The following is a 19803-nucleotide window of genomic DNA, read 5'->3' on the forward strand; positions in this document are numbered from 1 at the left end:
TGTATTATATTAATATATATTAACTCCTATATTATTTTTACCTTCTTACTCCTATTCCTTTTCTAGTCTATATAATTCAAATATTTTTCAAATCCTCAAATTGCTCATTGAAATTATTTTTTTAAAGGACCATTTGCATTTATTGTCTGGCCAATTTTGCTTTCTGTAATGCTTTTCCAATGTGGATACAAAGGTAAAGCAGTATTACAGGAACTCCTTAAAGATCTTTATTCTAATTTTAGTAAAGGCTTGCAAAATTAGCGCATCAACAACACAAGCAAGAGGAAATTATCTCATTATTCATTGCTTGTTTCTTTTTTGAGTTAAATTATGTATGCCTAGTATTACTTCAAATGATATAATTTTGTAAATCTTGCATATTAAAGACAACCTCCATTTATTATAGTGTATGAGAATAAAACCACAAAAAACAACCAAGCTCTGAGCAAGACAGTATAAATGTTATCAGTTAAACCAGACTATGAAAGGTGTCATTTATTCCTTATCTGGGCTGTTTTACATAAGGAACCCAACATTACTAAAACTTCAGAACACTCAAATTCAGAACATTTTCCTAAGCTCAATCTTTCTTTATGTTATAGGAAGATAATTCAGAAGCAATTGAAAGTGAACGTTTGAACAAATACTACACTCAATAGCTTTTTACTGCTGTCAGCTTGGGGACCTCCTGATACTGCCTATGCTTCTGCTTTAATACCAAGAACTATTTAAAAAAGAAAATAAACAAAATTACCTACATCACCTGTTCATCCAGACTAAGTAATTGTATTCAAGTGGGAAAGGAATGGAGATATCACAACATTAACAGCTTTAAATAACCCGTCTATACATGACAAAACCAAAAGAATGTTGAACCCCTTTTTATAATAAAGAATGGAGATCAGAAGAATGGCAGTAGACGTTATAATTTAACACGAAAAGGACTTCATTTTGCTAGAATGTAAAACATAAAATGAGTTCTTAACAAAAATAGAACGCTAGTAGTATTGTAATATTGTCTCTTTCCTCAAAGACTCTTTAGCTTGAGGCCTCATGTTGTTCTACAGTCTACTAAAGCAGTTTCATCTTCTAGCTGTTACAAAGTGTTAGTTCAGATTCAGCAGCCCAGTATCTGAAGAGAAGTACAGTTTCATGCAAATCCAGCTGCCTCAAGCGGGTTTTTTTCTGGATTCAAATGCCCTTCAAATCTGGAATGTTAAAGCTGCTAATAGCAAGAAATGGCTGTGAAAGCAGGCTGGACTGTTGGGTTGATTTATGAGAGTGAACCAAATTACAGCGGTCTTTCACACCATCTGTTTCTGTGTTCTTTTATGTGCTATCAGTCTATGCCTGTGGAGTATTCTGCTATCCTCCTGTACTATATTTCCACTACATATATATTTTTTCTTCTATATATTGCATGCATCTTGTCCCCTTTTCCTGTTTTCCGCTTCTTCCTCTTTTCATTCCCCCCCCCCCCCCCCCCAAGACTTTGTGGATCTGTTTACATGACCCCAGTCCTACTTTCAATCCCTAATTTTCCTGAATCAACATTTTCCCCTCATCCATTTTTTTCTTTTATGCTACTCTTTCTGTCACACGCCTGTCTAGAGATTTAAACTGTTATCATGTACCACTAGACCAGTTCAAAAGTTTATAATTAAATTAAACACTACTGAGAATTATGGCATTGGAATAGCAAATATTGAGAACCATGTTCAAACAGGTAATTGTTTCACCATTAGCTTCCCCTCCCCACAAAGGATGATAAATACTACCAGGGTTTTTTGTTTGTTTACTTTTTCATTTGTATTGGTTTTTTTCATGAGATCAAACCTCAGTTCTCATAATGCCCCAAAACCTTCATTACTTCAACTTCACAGCTATAGCATAGCCTTTTCTAGAAGTCCACTAAGAGGTTTTGCATCAGGCAATTTAACAGTTTCATGACATTCGTTTTGGAAGTGAATTTTGATCAGCCAGATGTACCTACCCATCATCAGCATAAAGAAAATGTCAGAATTGCCCAATGTCTCACCAGCTTTTGAAAATTAATTCCTAACACAGAAGTTGTCATAGCTAGGAATTTAATTGATAATAATAAAATTTAATGAAGGTCTCATCTTTTTGTCAGGGAGACCAAAGAAGTGATGAATGACTGAGAGAGACAATATAAACTTTTGTAGTAAATTTATGGAGTATCTATTTGTTAAACAAAAATTTCAATTACAGAATTTCAGGACAAATACAGTCAGAGAGAATCCATTTTGAAATATGTTATCATTGTCATAGTCACTTATATTTAAATGTATTTCCAGGACAAACAGCAGTGCTTGAAGCACATATAAGATTAAAAATGACTGAATAAAAAAGAGGATGCTGAATTGGACCAGTATGGCCTGTAGATGCCATTTACTTTCAGCTGCTGGCTTCACAAGGCATTGACAGCTACCTGAACTGATGCATCTAAGCTGACATCATCAGTGAGGCTCAGTACAGATAAGGGCAAAAAGGGCCAGACTTTTAAGTGAAAGGATGTGGCACTGTTAGGAGACTACTTGCCTGTATAGAACAAGGAAACCCTGAAGTGCTCACACAGAATGAAAGGGATTCTGAAGACATCCTTCATCCCAGTAATTTTTGACTGTAGATTTTTAAATGTGCTGAATTAAAGGGTTTAAACACCAAATCTCCTGGATATGGTCACCACAAGAGACTTCTAAAAAAAGTTACAGAAGACCATATAACGCCTGTTATAGGGGCTACACTCTGAAATTATATGATGATTTGTGCCCACTGCCTTAATCCATTTCTTTGACTATTGCTCACTTACTTGCTTCTCCATCAAGATTCACTTAGTCTACTGTGCTATTATTAAAATTTTATTATTTGTTCATTATTCTTTGAAAGTCGCTTCGGTGATAAGCCTAAGCAGACAACACAGAGAACTGGGCTTTGGTGTTTCACTGAAAGCTCTAAGCATGTATAACTGACCAGTGTCAGCAAATCTTGCAACTGAACTAAAAAAACCCAGAAGGTAGATAATTAGCTTAAGGAGATATGAGTCTAATAGTTGATATAAATTCCTATTTTTACAAAAGAAATGTATACATAGATAAATAATTTTAAACACAGAATTCCTTACTTTGACAAGTTCTTTTTGAGCCCATATCTGAATTGGTTCCACCTGCTGGGGGGTCTGAGTTTGGATTCCATATGTGTTCAGAAAAACTTGTAGGCTACAAATGAAATAATGACAAATTTAATGACAAATCACCAAATAGCCTTAGTTTTAACAATTATCTTAGCAGCAGATACACAAGTAGCAGTATTATATTCCACACTTCCTTGAATACCTTTAGCAAATTTAAGATGTCTATTCTTCAACACTTTCCTAATTTATACATTCTTAATAAAAGTAAATACATACCGCTGACTTTCTGCTATCAGGGCCACGTGTACTACCACATCATTTTCTAAAGGACCCTAGAAAATAATGAAAAACTATTTATTAGCATTGCTAAATATTTTGTTAGATATAGCACGAATAGGGCCAATGTCTATTTGAACAATTCACGAGTATGACAGACATCCCTGTTTGCATTGCTGCTTCTTACTGTGTGAACAAATTGAAAGAACAACATGGGACTAAAACTTGTAAATCTCAAAACAATGGGAGGACTGTCCTATCAATAATACTCTGCAAGATGCATTTTGGAGAAAAAATAATGCATAGGTTTCTGGTAACCATTTCCACTGTTTGGTTTGGTTTGATGTGGGGTTTTTTATATTTTAAAAAAAGCACATAGGAAAAACCTTTTGCTTCATACAAAAATTTAGAATGTATACAATCAAAGTATTTCCTTTATGCCTGATATAACATACTGTTTTAATACACATTTTTGTAAAGAGTGAAATAACTCAGCTATTTGGATAACCAATAATATTCACTCTAAAATAATGAACAAATTATTTCAACATTTTATTTTGAAATATTTTAATCAGACATCTACTCTTTACAGTTATATGAAAGATATATTACATTTTACAGGAGATAACAGCATTTCCTTGCATTCTTTATAACCCAGATACTTCATGTTTGAAATAAATACTAGTATTTTACATAAGGAAACCATGCAAATATGAATGAATACAACATGCCGGGTGAAATTACTGACTCGACTCCCTAGGTCTCAAAATGGCAATTCACCTTTCTTTTCACTGCCAGTATGCATTACTAGCTAAAAAATGAGACATCTGAGCTACTACTTGTTCATTTTTCCTCTGTCATTCAACGAGTGCAAAATCGAGGGAGCTAAAGGAAGGATTTTGTATTTTAGACCTCCTTTCATTCCTAAAATGCTTTTTGTCTAGAAACTAACAGAACATGCATGACAAAGGTGAAACATATCTTCTATCAACTGATTATACAAAAACACAGCATTTTCTGTGAAGATAGATGGATAGACATACTGATTTAGAACAAAAAGTTCAGAGTGAATGCTTGTTTGTTCTTACATTTTTGAGCCTTGATATCAAATTAGATCTTAGATTTGCAGAAGAAATTCTTGATAACATTTTCCCAAAAGTCTATCAGCACTACATTTCAGCTAAATATTTTGGAGCTTTTGCCACATGAAATAAGTTTGTGATGCAAGTACGTGCAGAAAGAGACAAGATTAGGAAGTCAGAAGTTCAAGTGACATTGAAAGATTTTCCTCCTCAGAATAAGGTGATCTATCAACTGCCTTTATAAAAACTCAAACCAATTATCTACTATAATCAGTGATTATGTTTATAAAACAAAAAGCGAAGACACTCCCAACCCACCCACCCCCCAAAAATGAGACAGCCCCCTCCAAGACTGTATTAATTTATAGACAGCCTGTGACCTAATTTGGGGAGTAGTCTTCAAGTTAAGGCTCAACTTAATTATTACTGTATTAATGACAAACTGAGTTGGACTGCGTAACCATAGACTGTAAGCTGTACATAAATCTGTGTATTCTGCATCCCCACTGAGGTACGTCCTTCTCTGATACCAATACTAATGCCTCTCATACACAGACATACCCCGTGACATGAGTCATGTACAGCAGCCAGTAAGTGGTGGTTGTAACAAGGGTCATAACCAAGCAAACGCATGTGCAGCACAACTGGCACAACACAAAACCTGTGCGAAAAACAGCTAGACTTTGAAAAGTATTCTGGAAAAATGTAACTATAATTAACGTTCCAGCAATCCTGCAGTTGTACAGCAAACGAAGTTACTTTCATTGTCATTTAATATGTCAAGGCCTGGAGGATCACAATTAGTGGTCTAGAAAAACACAGCTCAAAATAACAGATACAATACTCATGAAAAAGTATGTCACCCTTTTCAGTAATGATTGTGATATATACCGTTTGCTATATATTTTTTTAAAATGTGGAAAAGAAACTTCTAAATATTCCACTAAAATCTTGTTGTTTATTTTACACATTCAATTTTACACGTTCAATTTTAATGTGTTCAATTTCACATTTGTCTAATAACACAAGCTAAGGTGTTGTTCACACAACATCAATCACTGCCTCTCCAAGACACCACAACAGACCCCCCCCCCCCCCAGGTTCACCCTTCTGCCTGGCATTTTAACATTGGATAGTGCAAGTATCTGTTTAAACTATATTCTGCATGCTGTGCAAATGGTAACTATACCCCAGTGTTTTCAGAGGACCAAGATAAAAAACAGATTAGTTGTTCCTCCTCTCTCAAAAAAAAAAAAAAAAGTTTTTTTTAAATCATAGTTTTTAACAAGGTTATAAACCGCTGGAGGCAGAATAAAGGGAAAAACCCCTGACTCCATTCCTGGCACAAGCAGAGAAAGCAGCTCAGTATTAGTCTTTTGCTGCACTCTCACTGGACAGATGCTACCACTATATGCCTTTCTGCACACATTCCCAGGAAATCTCAGAACTCTGAAAAAAATCCATTCATTTTGAAAATGTGAGAAAGTGGGCACAATATTCAAGAACACCAATTAAAATGGTACCCACTGGGCTTTCCAAGCATATGGAGTGAGATGAGGAAAACAGAAATATCATGCAACAGAAGAAATTGTACTTAACCTGAATAATCCATCTTGCTGCTATAAAACTACAACTGAATTGTTACAAAATACATCTGCTTCTGGAAACTTCTACTGCTAAACCTTTTATGGTCAATGCTACTAAGACTCCAGACTTTTAAAATAAAATACAGTATGGACACACATGTGCCTTAGATTCTAAAATAATACTCAACCATTTTAGAATTGTGTTAACTAGGGCAAACAGTTGTATTAAGAGAAATTAAAGCAAGAATATGCTTATAATTAACATTACAAAACAAATCACCCAATATGATACATCTCTCTAAACCATCAAAATTAAACATGCTCTAACTGATAAAAATAATTTAGGTACCTGAAAAATCTTAATATATCTCAGTCTCCCTACACTTAGTTCTTCTTTACACATTATCCACTTCCCTGAAAATAAAAAATAAGCAGTCTATCATTCTGACTATTCTCTTCCCAACATCATCGATGGGCATTAACCTTAATTTCCAGTAACTTAAATGAAGTCCTCACAAACGATTTCTTAGTCTACAAAGCAAACCAGTAAAAGAATATAGTCATCACATGCAAATAATATATATGTTAAGAATTATATAGATAAGAATTTAACATATATTTCAAGTTAACCCAGAAGATAAATTAGTCTTAGTTTGACAATTTAGTTAGATTTTTTTGTTAAATACAAGATAGCAATCAATCACCTTTCACATGCTCCAGTAAAATGCAAAACAAAATTAAAAAATCCCCACCCCACCTCATTTTTCAATTGTTATATACAGGTCCTCTTACAGAGGAAATTCTCCCAAAACAGAATGCAACAACCAAAACTGTGTTACAATATAATGTCTCCTGGATATGGAGACAGTACAAAGGAATAATAAAATAAGCTCTTCTAAGGAATTCAGTTCTAAAGAGTTATTCCCACTGAAACAAAATGCCCTGCATTATCTTCTTTCAATAAAGTGAATGGAGCATTGATGATTCCATTTTCTTTTTAACTCATGAATGGGATTTAACCTGAAACACTACCAACCATTTAGCATTAGAAAGCAGATTATTAGTGCAAAAGAGAATCTTTATGATTGCTGTTAGACTTCATTGTGTTTTGGAACACACAGACTGAAACTAGCAAAGAGCATCCTGCTCCAGTGCCACACTGGCATTTCCCCAGGAGGGAACATATGGAGATCTTCTCCTGAAATGAAAAATAAGGGGGTTTTGACCATTAAATTGGGAGAGAACACACTTCCTTTTAACTATAAACAGATGAAATCGATATTTTAATATTAGTGGCCATTAAGTTTTTACTGTACTGCTTATTGATTCCACAGTTTTCTACAACAAATGAGATCATCCTGTTTTATCAGATTTTCTAAGTGGAGTGATGCATTCACAGCTACAGTTATATATAGTTACATATAGTTTTACATAAACAGTTTTCATGGAAATTTTGCCTTTGTAGGTCTGTATTACCTTACATTAACTAATTCTAGAATATTCTTCATAGAACTAAGGTTGGAATACTTTAAACAGCTTTCATTGCTTGCTTAAATCTACACAACAATGTGGGCATCAGACATATTTTTGTAGTGGCACCAAAGCCACAAATAAACTAAATTAATCACATTTTTCAGTGGCAAGTGTCTATAGAGATTATAGTCAATGTAATCAAGATACGAAAATACACCTACACGGAAAGTGTATTTCTCTAAGAAATACTTCCTCAGCACAAGGCTTCAACTAAAATGAAAAAAGCATTCTTTTTGGTACATCACCTTCCAAAACACTGTACTTCAACAAAATTTATACACTCAGGCATTTGAAATCTTTACATATCCTCACTTATTCTGTTCAATTTAATTCAGTAGTTCTTTAGCTATATTGAAAAGAGAAAACATGATTAAAAAGAAGAAACTGCTTTTGATTTCTGAAGACATAGTTCAGATGCATCGTGTTCTCATTTTGTATTTTATTTTTAGTCATTTTTCTAGCACTTTAAGGCAAATATTAAATACTGATTTTGCATAAAATTAGCTCAATTGGATAAAATGGCATAATCAAATATTCCGACAAATTCTTTAAGCAAATATAAAATGTGGATTTAAAAAAGTCAAGGTCAGGACTCTCAGCTGGAACTTGGAAGTTTGCTGACTTTAACTGCAAGACCTTTGCTGATAAAGCATACCTCACTCACTTTGATAACATCTATGCATCTGCCTTTCAATTTTTAATGATTCTCCTAATGATGACCAATTTGAACTAACATCTGTATCAACAAAGATTCTGCCCTGATACTAATTTAAGAGTAAAACCTCACAAAGTACAGCAGCACCTGTTACAATACAAACAATCCCAATGAAATTCCACAACCACCTGGTTAGCACTGCAGGGACAATAACCATTCTGGCCACAGTTTCTACATTGCTGCTCAGAGGTTTCATCAGGTGCCTGATGCCACAGCCATCTAGAATTTCCACTAATTCAGAAGTGCCTCTCCTTTTTCTAACCCACATTAAGAAGCACATGCAGTAACTTGGATAGTTTTATCTTTGCGTATCAAAGAAAGGCATGCACAATCTTTTGAACAAACCATCATCTTCTTCAAAGTGTTCATCTGTGCTGTGGCATATTAAAAGTTATTGGTTTCAAGAATCAAAGAAAAAAAAAAGTTTGATGGGCTGCACACAACACTGATTTGATACAGGCTTCTTCTAATGGCACTCCTAAATGGACATGTGGTATTGGCAGCTCACAATTTCTGAAGCATTCATAATCCCATGATGTAAGAAAGAAACTGGGAACAAATGAAATCACTGAGCTTTCATTATCTCGTATTAGCATGGCAGAAGTGCTGCACTATGAACAATGAAAATCTCACTATGAATGAGACAACACCCAGGCACCTGGATTACCTTGGTAACAGGAAATAGTAGGAAACAGAGGTTTTAAGCACCATTTGGATACAACAAGAAAAACTGTTCACTTCTGATCTTGGAATAAATCTTAAGATAAATGCTTCACATTTTAGGCTTCAATAACAAATTCACCATGCTGAACAAGGTCCTTTTCAAATATGTGTTCCTTATATCAAGAAATAAAAAGGCTGAAAAACATCTCTTAGCTACACATTTCCATAATAACAGTTCTTACCTCTTTAAAAAAGTCCCCTACATACAGGCCATGTTTCTGTCTTGTTATCCTGTCTACTTGGGATTTGGATTACAATGTTTCAAGCATTCCCCACCCCTGGGCACTCATTCCTGCTCTGCATTTAAGCCAAATACAGGAACACATGGATATACCATACACACCAAAAAAGAACCTCACCCTTGTAGCTCTTAGGAGCTCTAAATACAAAAAACACTGATACATGGAAGTGGTAATTAATATGAAGGAATTAAAAAAAAAGCAGGCTTCCTCTTGCCTTCCTGAGGTATAACTCAAAGAATCATACCTATTAGCAGCTATTTAAACTTACATTTTATGTATCAGTTTGATTGCACCACTTTAATTTGAAGGCAAACATGCATCACTTCCCCAAAACTACAGATGTTATAATACTCCTTTAAAAGGAATCCTCAATCAGCTAAGAAAATGTACATATATTTAATCTTTTCCTTTAGCACTTTAATTGTAATATTAGAAGATGGTATAGAACACACAGATGACAATATTTTAGTAGAAATATTTTAATAGTAAGCCTATGCTTACCTGATTTGAAAATCTCATGCTAACATTCCGCTGATCTTGTGGAGGTATATAACGTCCAATAGGGTCAATATCTTTAGGACTTACTAATTTGTCAGCTGAAAGTAAACAATAATAAAAATACAGAATGACTTCAGTACTTTCTGCAGCTTTTATGATGGAGACATGCAAATGTATTTTATGTTGTTGGTTCTGCTGCTATGATCTTTGTTTTAGATCAATTATTTACAGATCAAAAGGACATTCTGCAAAATTATATTAATTTTAAAACTAATGACTCAAGCATCATTCTTGCTACAGCTAATTATAGTACTGTAGTATATAAGAACAATCCTTCATTTTTTTCACAGAGATGCTGCATATATTAAAAAGAATATATGCAGTCAACAGACTCCACAAATCACATGAAAAGCCCTCAATCCACAACCATGGAATTACTCTGGAACTTTAACTAGGAACTCAATGGTTACCAGCAAAAACTGTTTAGCTTTAAAGAAAAGCAGACAGCCTCCATCTCAAGGTAATCACACAACTATAATCCTGAAAGGGACAAGGGATATTAAAGTTATCTCTCAATATGATACCTCAAGAAGAAACTGTAAACTACCTCAATTATGTATATTTGAAACCTAGCAATTTCTACATGAAATTTTTTACATGGGGAAAAAACCTCCAAACCTAAAATTCCATTATTTTAACCTTCCCCTGAAAAAAAGTACTCCAATAAAAGGATACTATTAAAGTTTCAACAAATGCCTTGAATAAAGGTTCACAATGTACTGTGAGCTATTATGCCCTTCAAATAAGCATTCTATCAAAATCTCATTTTGACATGAAACTGTCCAATCTTTACTTTATGTCTGCTACAGAGAAGGTCACAGTGCATTTTCATTTCTCATAAATAAATCAACAATTTTGCACATATTCTTAAAAAGGAAATCACTAGGAATCAGCTGTTAATCTGAAAGAGAAATAACTCATGACTCCACTAGCTTAATTCAGCTACAACAAAAAAACAACACTGTCTTGAGAAGAAAAATGCTTCTGAATTCTACACTGTGTAGTAAATTAAGACAGCACTTTATAAACTCAAAATATGTCCTGGATCAAGCAGTGTTAGGAAAGAGCAGAATAGACAGTGCAGTGCAAAGAAAACGCATGGGCAGACAGTGAAGGACACTGGCTGGGCAGTTCACTGAGTAAGGCACGAAGGAGCCTGCTGCTGCTAGGACCTCTGCCAGCGACCATCAGCCACCAGATACCAGGACCATCTCCTGTCCTCAGCCTTCTGCTGAGAGAATGCAGCTTGACTCCTGCCAGGAAAGGATCCCGTTCTTCTGCTCTGCACTACTCCTGCAGAGTCACAATCTATGTACAGGTGGTTATGTTAAAAAACCAAAACAAAACACCAAAAACCAAACCAAACCCACATACCCCCCCCTCAAAAAATGCAACAAAGATAGATTAAAAAATTACATTGGACAATTTGTTAATATACTGACACATGTGTTACCAAAACACACTTTAAGGAAAATGGTAATCTGCATCTACCCTCCAGTCCACACAGTCAGACTTCTTATACTGGCTAAAGGCATGTAAGTTACTTAAATTATTTGTAGGGCTGCTGATGCTATAAACTTGATAAACCAAATGAGTGCAAGATTAACAGACTGCCTCATAGTTCTTAAAAGCAAGAGCAGTTTCCAGAACAGGTGTTCCATTTCCACTGTTTCTTTACATTGATTTACACTGCTCAGAAATTAATACATAGTCAGAATAATTCCGTATTTAAAACAACTGTACCAATAGGCTAATAAAAAATTTGAGCTAAATTTCAACATTTACAATTTTATTTAAAAGAAGAATCTCGGTGAATATTCATCACCATTACCACAAACACAAGCATATCAGAATGCAAATGCAGAGTTTTCTTTGTTAGCTCATTATTTACACCAGTGACAGCTGACAACTTTTATTCCATTTGGTCTATACTCCAAAAAAATATTGCTAAATAACTTATAACTTAGTTCCAGGCAGCACTGAATCCACAGAACAAGATATAAAAATTATATGGAAAAGCACAGGAAAGATGAGAGAGCTACTAACTGAAAGACTAAACTGAGTGAATTTTGAGTTGCATAAACAGCTGAATACCTGGCACTCCCTTTGCTCAAAAATGGGGAGCCTACCATAAAGGCTTTACAAACTTCCTCAACCAGAGCAGGCAAGAAATTCTATTAAAAAAATGCATCACCGTCTCAAAAATGCATGCTTTTGTGCCTTCAGAAACAATTTTTTCAGTTGCATAAGCATGCAGTGACTTCGAACAGCGGTAGGCAGACACTTTCATTGCCTCTGTTGTTCAGAGCTTTTATAAGCAGGATCAAAATTTTGACTTCACTACTTCTGTTTGCCCCTCTGTGGGAGGCAGCGAGATGTGTAAGAATTGACTCAGTTTCATGTTGCAGTATTTAGAAAAATTTGGACCTCCACAGGCAGACACTAGGCCCACAGACAGAAGAAGAATCTGAAAAGGTTATATTGTATGCTCGCCTACACAGTAGAAGCAAGGAGGCTGAGCAAATACAAATTAATTGCTACCCTTGAGGCAACACAACAATTTCTGGAATGGATGATGAAATGGGAAACCAATGCCTTCCCAGAAATTGAAGTGTTTGGAGTCAGGCTTCCACTTAATTAGCAACCACCAACAAGCAAAGTAACACACACAAAGACTTTCACCAAGGACGAGACTGTTATTCAGGCAGGTTTTCACCCAGAATGGAGCAAAATCAAATGCACCAATAATAAATCAGTATGAATAAATGGAGTTCCTGATCTGACAGTCACTGGTGTACAGATTTAGCTTTGTGATAAAATATCTAGACCCTATTTGCAAAGACTATGTCAGAAAAGGAAGAAAAATACTTGTAAAAAAAGGGCAGAGGAGGAATGAAAAGTATTCACTACAGTGGAGAGAAAGTTTTAAAATAATAAAGAAAACAGTTACTAATGACAATATTTCAAAAAGAGATTTAGCATGATTATAGAAATGAACCTAAGAAGGTTCAAAGGAAAGAATTGAAATAAACCAAAAGAAAGTTACATTACTCAAACAGCATTTAGCAAACAATAACTACAATTTATTTAACTAGCATTTCTCAGGTATAAAAATGCAAAAATATTAGTACAAGGTGAATACCAGGAGAATTACTACAGTATTCCCACACACACGTTTGAGGATTACTTAATACTAAGAGGTTAAATTAAATTTTTTTTCACTAAAGGTGAGATTGCCTGCATTTACTTTACAGTGTTAGCTATAAAAGGAATTATGCTAGGAATACAGTGAAACCAAACAGGTGGAGTACCAGACGGGCTCTGTTCCTCTATAGCTAAAGATACATTCGCTATTCTTGCCAAGTCCTGAATTTTTAAACTCCCCTTCCATCTTTCTCATTTTTACTAGTAACAGCCTGTTTCCCTTTACAGTGTTCACAGAAAAAAGCTTTCAGAACTCAATCTACTGATTACCAAGTAAATGCTGAGCATGTTAAAGTAGTATATCTTTCTTCCAATATAAATATTAAGAAAAAAAATAATCTTAACTGTAAAGATTTTTCTGGCTTAACAACTGCTTTTGCATTAGCCTTCAAATCCTCTCAAGTCAGACCAACAGTTCATTTGTGACTGAAATTCACCCTAACAAGCTTCAATGGCCTAACTTTGAAATGCACTTTCATATGCTCATCTAGTCTCTTCTGTTTTTTTAAAGGAAGGGTAAAAACAACACAGACTAAAGAAAACATTAACTTTACTTGAGACTGCAACTATTCAAAATTCAAACCTGTCTTGTTTAAAGCAGTAAATAATTTGAATGAAATGCTATAGATCACTTACAAACATCACTGTACAGGTGCAGCTGATATAGTTAACCCAGAAAGTGTCATGTTAATATATTTTGTTGTGAAGAAAATTAAGTAAGAGGGAAAGCCAGGGAACGAAACAGCAGAAAAGAAACCTATCATGTTTAGAAGACTTTCAGTATTCTATAAAATATTCTAGTAAACTCCATAGTATGCTTCATGCAGCATAAAATTTTAACATAAAATATAAAAAATAATTTTTGCCTATCATGTATATACCAAAGCAGAGGACACACATGCCACCCACAGTCCATTCAAAACTCAAGACAATGTATTTGTTCAGATTCAACAAAAACATTGACAAGATAAATATCCTTCACTTCTAACGAATCAAAACCCGATAAAATTTCCTCAGCCTCTTACCCAGGAGTTTTGCAATGATGTAAACTGCCTGTCCCCACAAGAAAAACTTTCCATCGCGTCCACTGTTACTAGGAAACCGTTTTTGACTGCCAGGGTTCTTCTTTTCCAGTTCAACAAAATCAGCTGGCACATAGTAATACTTGGGTACAACAGGACATCCTACGGAGTTTTAAAATAAGTACAGTAAGTAAATAAATTCCACTTCCCTTATTAATATTTAATTGTAGTCCTCTAATAAAGCTGAAGTGAATTGAAAACAGGAAAGAAATATACCCTAGCAACAGTTGAACAGGCTGTTGTCATTCATTGTTAGTTCTCAAAACCACAATCAGTGTAGGAAACCCATGTCAAAATTAAAACTATTTTTCACAAAGCATTTCCACAGAATTTCTTCACAGAACACATACATTGTCTGTGTAGTAACTTACTGTGCAAAAAAAAAAATTTCACCTAAAGCAAAATGCAGTACAGATAACAAACCATAACCAAAAGAAATTAAAGCTGCATTAGAGCAAAACACTTGGGGTTTTTTCCCTCCCCTCATTTAACACCAGTTCTGTATCAGACAACTTTTTAAAACTAAAATCTTGGTCAAATGCAGTAAAACATTTAATTAAATGAAAACTATAATTTTGCAAGTATGCAAAAAGAAATTTTGAAACATCATGAAACAAAATGGCATAACTTCTTCGCTGGAAAATAGAATATCTTGTATCTAGAATTATGCCACAAGTATTACTGATCATTGTAGATTAATAACCTTTATTTCACCACTTTTTAACCAGACAAGAGTCAAGAATTTAGAAACATGAATACAAATGATTGACCTAATTATATGCAATACAAAAGCAAATTAATATGTTTTCTGAAAAATTAAATTTCACCTTAATATTGCTTTAATTCTTAATTTTTTTGGACAAAGAGCAAATGATAAACAGAATAAAGCTGCAGATGACTATTTGCTTACACACACAAAAAAAATTACTGGCAAGAAGCTGAGAAAAGTTGAAAAGTGAGTTATTAGAGATAGACTATTCTAATGGGTCAGGTATCAAAACACATCCAGAAATTTCAAGATGAGACATTCTTGATGACACTCAACAAGAGGAACAACAAGATTAATTTAGTGTCCACGGAACTTCACAAACTCATTAATAATCAGAAAAAAGCAACGATCAGCAAGGTCAGAAAATTTGCTATGGAATGAAAATTTGGTAAGGAAATGTTCGTCTTTCTTACAGAAACTTAACGTATTTCTTACAGAAACTTAACTTCAACAAGTATTCTAAGTTTAAAGAATGAGTCAGCCTAAAATATTCTGCATCTATGTGTGTAACTGTACCACAGATGCCAAGAACAGGTGACTAAAGATGCTTAGTTTTAAAACTGGATTGTCAGTATATTGAAGCTGTTCTGTTCTCAGGCCATTTTTTTCTTCCTCCCACTCAAACTAACAGTGTACAATTTAAGTTAGAGAACGTTTGTACTAAAATTAACATGTTGGTGCCTTTACTGCTATAAGCTAGAAAAAATTTCATATGCATATACCAAGTTATTTTAAAAAAATTTTTAAGTTAAGTGACAATGAATGATGAAAGTAATTCTCAACTGTATCTGGGTGGAACACTGAAACAATCTGACTGTTGCTATTTAATATTTTACTGCAAAGTCAAAGTGAACTTTGTAAATAATGAAGCATAGGTGAAGGAGGGTAGGAATCACTGGTTACAGCATAAATCTTACATTTGTATCAGTAGCATTTTTGCAGACAACATTACTTTTATTACCACACTTTATGATGCAATGTATCTACATTGAGCATTAGTATTTTGCCATCAGAAAATACAGTGACACTATTTCTCTTCTGCAATATTCATTAATAGGAATGTCAGTATTTTATTAATTTCAGATAAATAAAAGCTACAGTCTTTTAGAAGAATGATTATCAGATAATACCTTCAGATGTATGCTGAAGCAAAGGATCCAGAAGATCCTGATACTCCTTTACTTGTGCAGGATTTCCTCTAAAAACTCCTAAAAATAACAAAACAATAATTGAATTACTGGAAGAAGTAACTTTTCCATGAACTTAATGTTCATAAAAGAAGAAAAAACATAAATCTAGTGTTTATTTTTCAATGGGGTAGTGCCTACACACCAAATAATTCATGAAAAGTAAAAGACTAGACTGCAGATTCCCACTGCTACAGCTAAATCTCACAGGGGTCATGAATCAGTCAATCTCTTATTAGCTTAAACTGAAATCGACGGCAAGTTACATGGGACAGTAAAGCTGTGAACTTACAGGGGCTCAGAGACACAGACAAGTAGCCCAGCTAGCTGTAAATAACTTCCTTAATTATAGAAGAATGAAGAAACAGAGCTTGTGTGCTAGTGTGGAGAGAAACGGGCTGGTTCTAAATCTTTAGGATAGAGTTGTGAATTGATCTGGGAGTGAGTTGTCTAGAAATCCCAATAAATAAATATTCCTTCAAATTCCTAAAAAAAGGAATTTGAAGGAGTAAATTGAAAAATTCCCCTCCAAATATTAGATGGAATGTTTACATTGGTAAGTTATAGAGTTATTATATCTTTTTATTATCAATGTTCAGAATTGATGACTCACCTTGAGATATTAAACAGAACAGTCAACTCTATGATGCTGCTTTTGGGGAGAAATTGGTAAGCTAGGAGTACCAGTATCTTAAATGTTTTTCTAGCAGAATTTTGTCATCCCAAAATGACTCTGAAGAATATTAACATGACCAGTGTTCAGTTCATCAGAAGTTCTTACATGAAAAGATATATGAAAAATACCAAAAAGCATTTCTATTCATCAAGGAAAATGTGGATGAACTTTGACAAGTCACACTGACATTTTAAAACAGAACATTTGTTATCATTTAAAGAGGAACAAGTCAGATGAAAAGTTTTCATTGTACATCCTTCACTAAGTTATTTCCATGGTTTTCCTTTCCAATTACCATATTCTTCCATGTTATTAAAAATAGCTGAAAGGCAAAAATAAGACAAAAGAAAACCACAACCTCATCCACTGAGAACAAATATACCAGAACATTTTTATTACAAAAAGGTTAGATATGGTTTTTGTTAGATATGTTTGTGTGTGATATGTTTATGTATTTATGTATATATACAGATGCATCTATGTGTATGATATGTTTAGATATGTTTGTTATTGGTTTTTATGTTTAAGTTTAGGTATGTTTTCTGTTAGGTTTTGTGACCTTTTTCATATATGTATCAATATACACAAGTATTAATTTTTTATGTCACAAATAATTAATTATCTTTTATGTTAAGAATATCCAACAAATTATTCTACTGAAAAGCCAGAGTGCAGTAGAAAGATGGAGTTTGACTGCTGTATAGAGATTTCTTTCTTTCCATGCTTCAGTGTTCTATACAAAAACAAAGCTTGACAAGTGGTGTTCATTATATTTTCAAATATTCCCAAGTGTATATATACAGAAAATGAAATCACTTGCCAAGAGAAACAAATGCAATGAAAGTTTGCACACAAAAAATGGTGTGTTTAAGTGACATGCTGAACTATTTCAAAACACTTGGGCACAGTCATGACGTAAGAGCAATATGATATTCCGACTATTTGTAATTTTGTCTTATTAGCAGATGCTATAAAGAATAAAAGATGCATTTATGTGATAATACAATTGCTTTCACATGAAGAATCGTCTAGTGAAGATAACAACTGGGTAATAATGATCATCATCCATGAGGAATAAAACTGTGTTCTTAATACTACTGGAAAATGCATAACTAATTCCATAGTATCTACTTGCCAAAACTGTTCTAATTCGCCATATCTTAAAAATCCTAAAAGCTGTCATTGACAAAACAGAAAAGTTGATTAGCTAATTAGTTGGAGAAAAGAAAATATAAGTAAATATATAGTAACTTGAATATGCTAATCTTTCAAAAAGGAAATTAGGAAAGAAATTTTGCTGATGTGAACAAAATTAGGGGATTATGGACTCTGATTTACAGGACTCTCTCATTCCTTATTTAATAGAGCACCATCCCACTATTATACAGGTTACAAAATCCAGCTATCAGGAGTTACCTAGATATTCAGGAGTTTAATATACTTTGTCAAAAAGGCTTTCCTTTGTATTCTGCAAGTGTGTTGGATGGGCAAATAGGCATTCGTCTGAACCACTATTCATAATGCAGCATCTTGAACTTTTCTTCAACGTTTTAATTATAAAGACATTCACTGGTAATCTACTCCTTCTGTTTCATTGTCTTTTTGCAGTTTAAATCACTCTGTATACACTTAAAATTTTGCATTAAGGAAGTTTGTGGATTTGAAGGTATGTGCAAAAATCTACTAACAAAATTGTTCTGTTTGATGAAATTGTGGTACAGATAAAAAGACAAGCACACTACGTGCAAAATATGTATTTTTTACTTTGTAATGCAAGAAGAGAAAATGCTTTCTTTATTCTTCTAACTTCAGTTAAAGACAATTATCTTTTTCGTTCTTCCCAAAACTGCAAGTGGGCAGCATTAAATGTCAGTGCCTTTCTCCTCAGTTTTGGGCATCACTCTTTGAAAAATGTCAAGCATTCCTTTAGAAAAAAAAATCGTGAAACCTTATTACACTTCAAACAAAATATTTTAATCTGTGGGTGGCCTCAGAAGAGTCTAGACAGGCAGCAGATTTCTATGCCCCTCACCACCTTTATCTGAAAACTATTCCACACGCTAAAGGGAAAATAAACAGATGCCCAGATTTTCATTCACTTACAAGTCTTTCTGATGGCTCTAACCCTTACTCATTTTCTTATTCATACTTTTGTTCTATGTGAGTTTTAGCTTCTATCCTGAAATCGTCCTGTGAACTTTTTTGGTATGTCTTCTACCCTCAAGACAAGGTCGAGGTAGTGGGGGGGTTTTTTGTTGTGCTTTTTTTGTTTTTTTAAATCAGACTAACAGGCTATGTGGAAAAATGTGGCCAGGAAGCACAGGCATATCAAAGAGAAACTAGGTCTTTTCTAGTTCGCTTTCTTCTCTTCTGAATTCCGTTTCAATTACCACAGAACATCCAACTTGAAAAGACCTGCTGCAACATGCAGTTGTCTGTGTGTTCTCTCTTCCCACTTCCTTTTCTCTCATGAGCTGCTGCGAAGTTCTGATATACTGTGAAAGTTTTTAAGGCTTAAAAAGAAATGTAGGACTGAATGTCACAGCTTTAAGCTTTTAACAAACCCATATCGAGTTATATTCTAAAACCCGTTCACATTAAAAATGCTGAAATACGGGGGGCTGAGTGCTTGGGTTTTTTAACCCATGAGGCAGAACTCTCAATCCGATATTTAGTGTCACTGAATTATGGTTTATTTTGGCAGGACAGGAAAATCATTTTGTATTTTTCCTCCAAGGGCTTATCTCTAACACCTTTAAAGAACTGGAATGTAAAGCTATACTTACCATCAATTATCATGAAAATAAAAAACAGAGGGAATTCACACTCAATGCCATCAAAAAGCTGAAAAGAAGAAAAATTAATCAGACAATTCATCAATTTGATTTAAGGAAATGTATTTGAATATCCCATTAAATAATTTTTTTAAAAAAGACAAACATGAAGCAAAAACATTTTAATAGATCAGTTTTCTGTTTAGCTTACAGCTTCCTAATTCTATGGGCGCTTTAACTGT

At 34.1% G+C, this 19803-nt stretch overlaps 1 protein-coding gene across 8 annotated transcripts in view; it reads right to left on the minus strand.

Annotated features, from left to right (window-relative positions):
- The window catches only part of PHKB (phosphorylase kinase regulatory subunit beta), an 87522-nt gene that overhangs the window by 28067 nt on the left and 39652 nt on the right, over positions 1-19803 (minus strand). For all 8 annotated transcript variants that reach the window (XM_074913039.1, XM_074913038.1, XM_074913044.1 and 5 more), the window contains 6 exons: positions 19574-19631; positions 16055-16132; positions 14099-14257; positions 9813-9907; positions 3431-3486; positions 3146-3239 (listed from right to left, as the gene is read on the minus strand). In XM_074913039.1, the coding sequence (XP_074769140.1) occupies positions 3146-3239; positions 3431-3486; positions 9813-9907; positions 14099-14257; positions 16055-16132; positions 19574-19631 (540 nt within the window). The remainder of the gene's footprint in view (positions 1-3145; positions 3240-3430; positions 3487-9812; positions 9908-14098; positions 14258-16054; positions 16133-19573; positions 19632-19803) is intronic.

This window comes from Athene noctua, chromosome 9 (genome assembly GCF_965140245.1).
Source record: "Athene noctua chromosome 9, bAthNoc1.hap1.1, whole genome shotgun sequence".
NCBI lineage: Eukaryota > Metazoa > Chordata > Aves > Strigiformes > Strigidae > Athene > Athene noctua.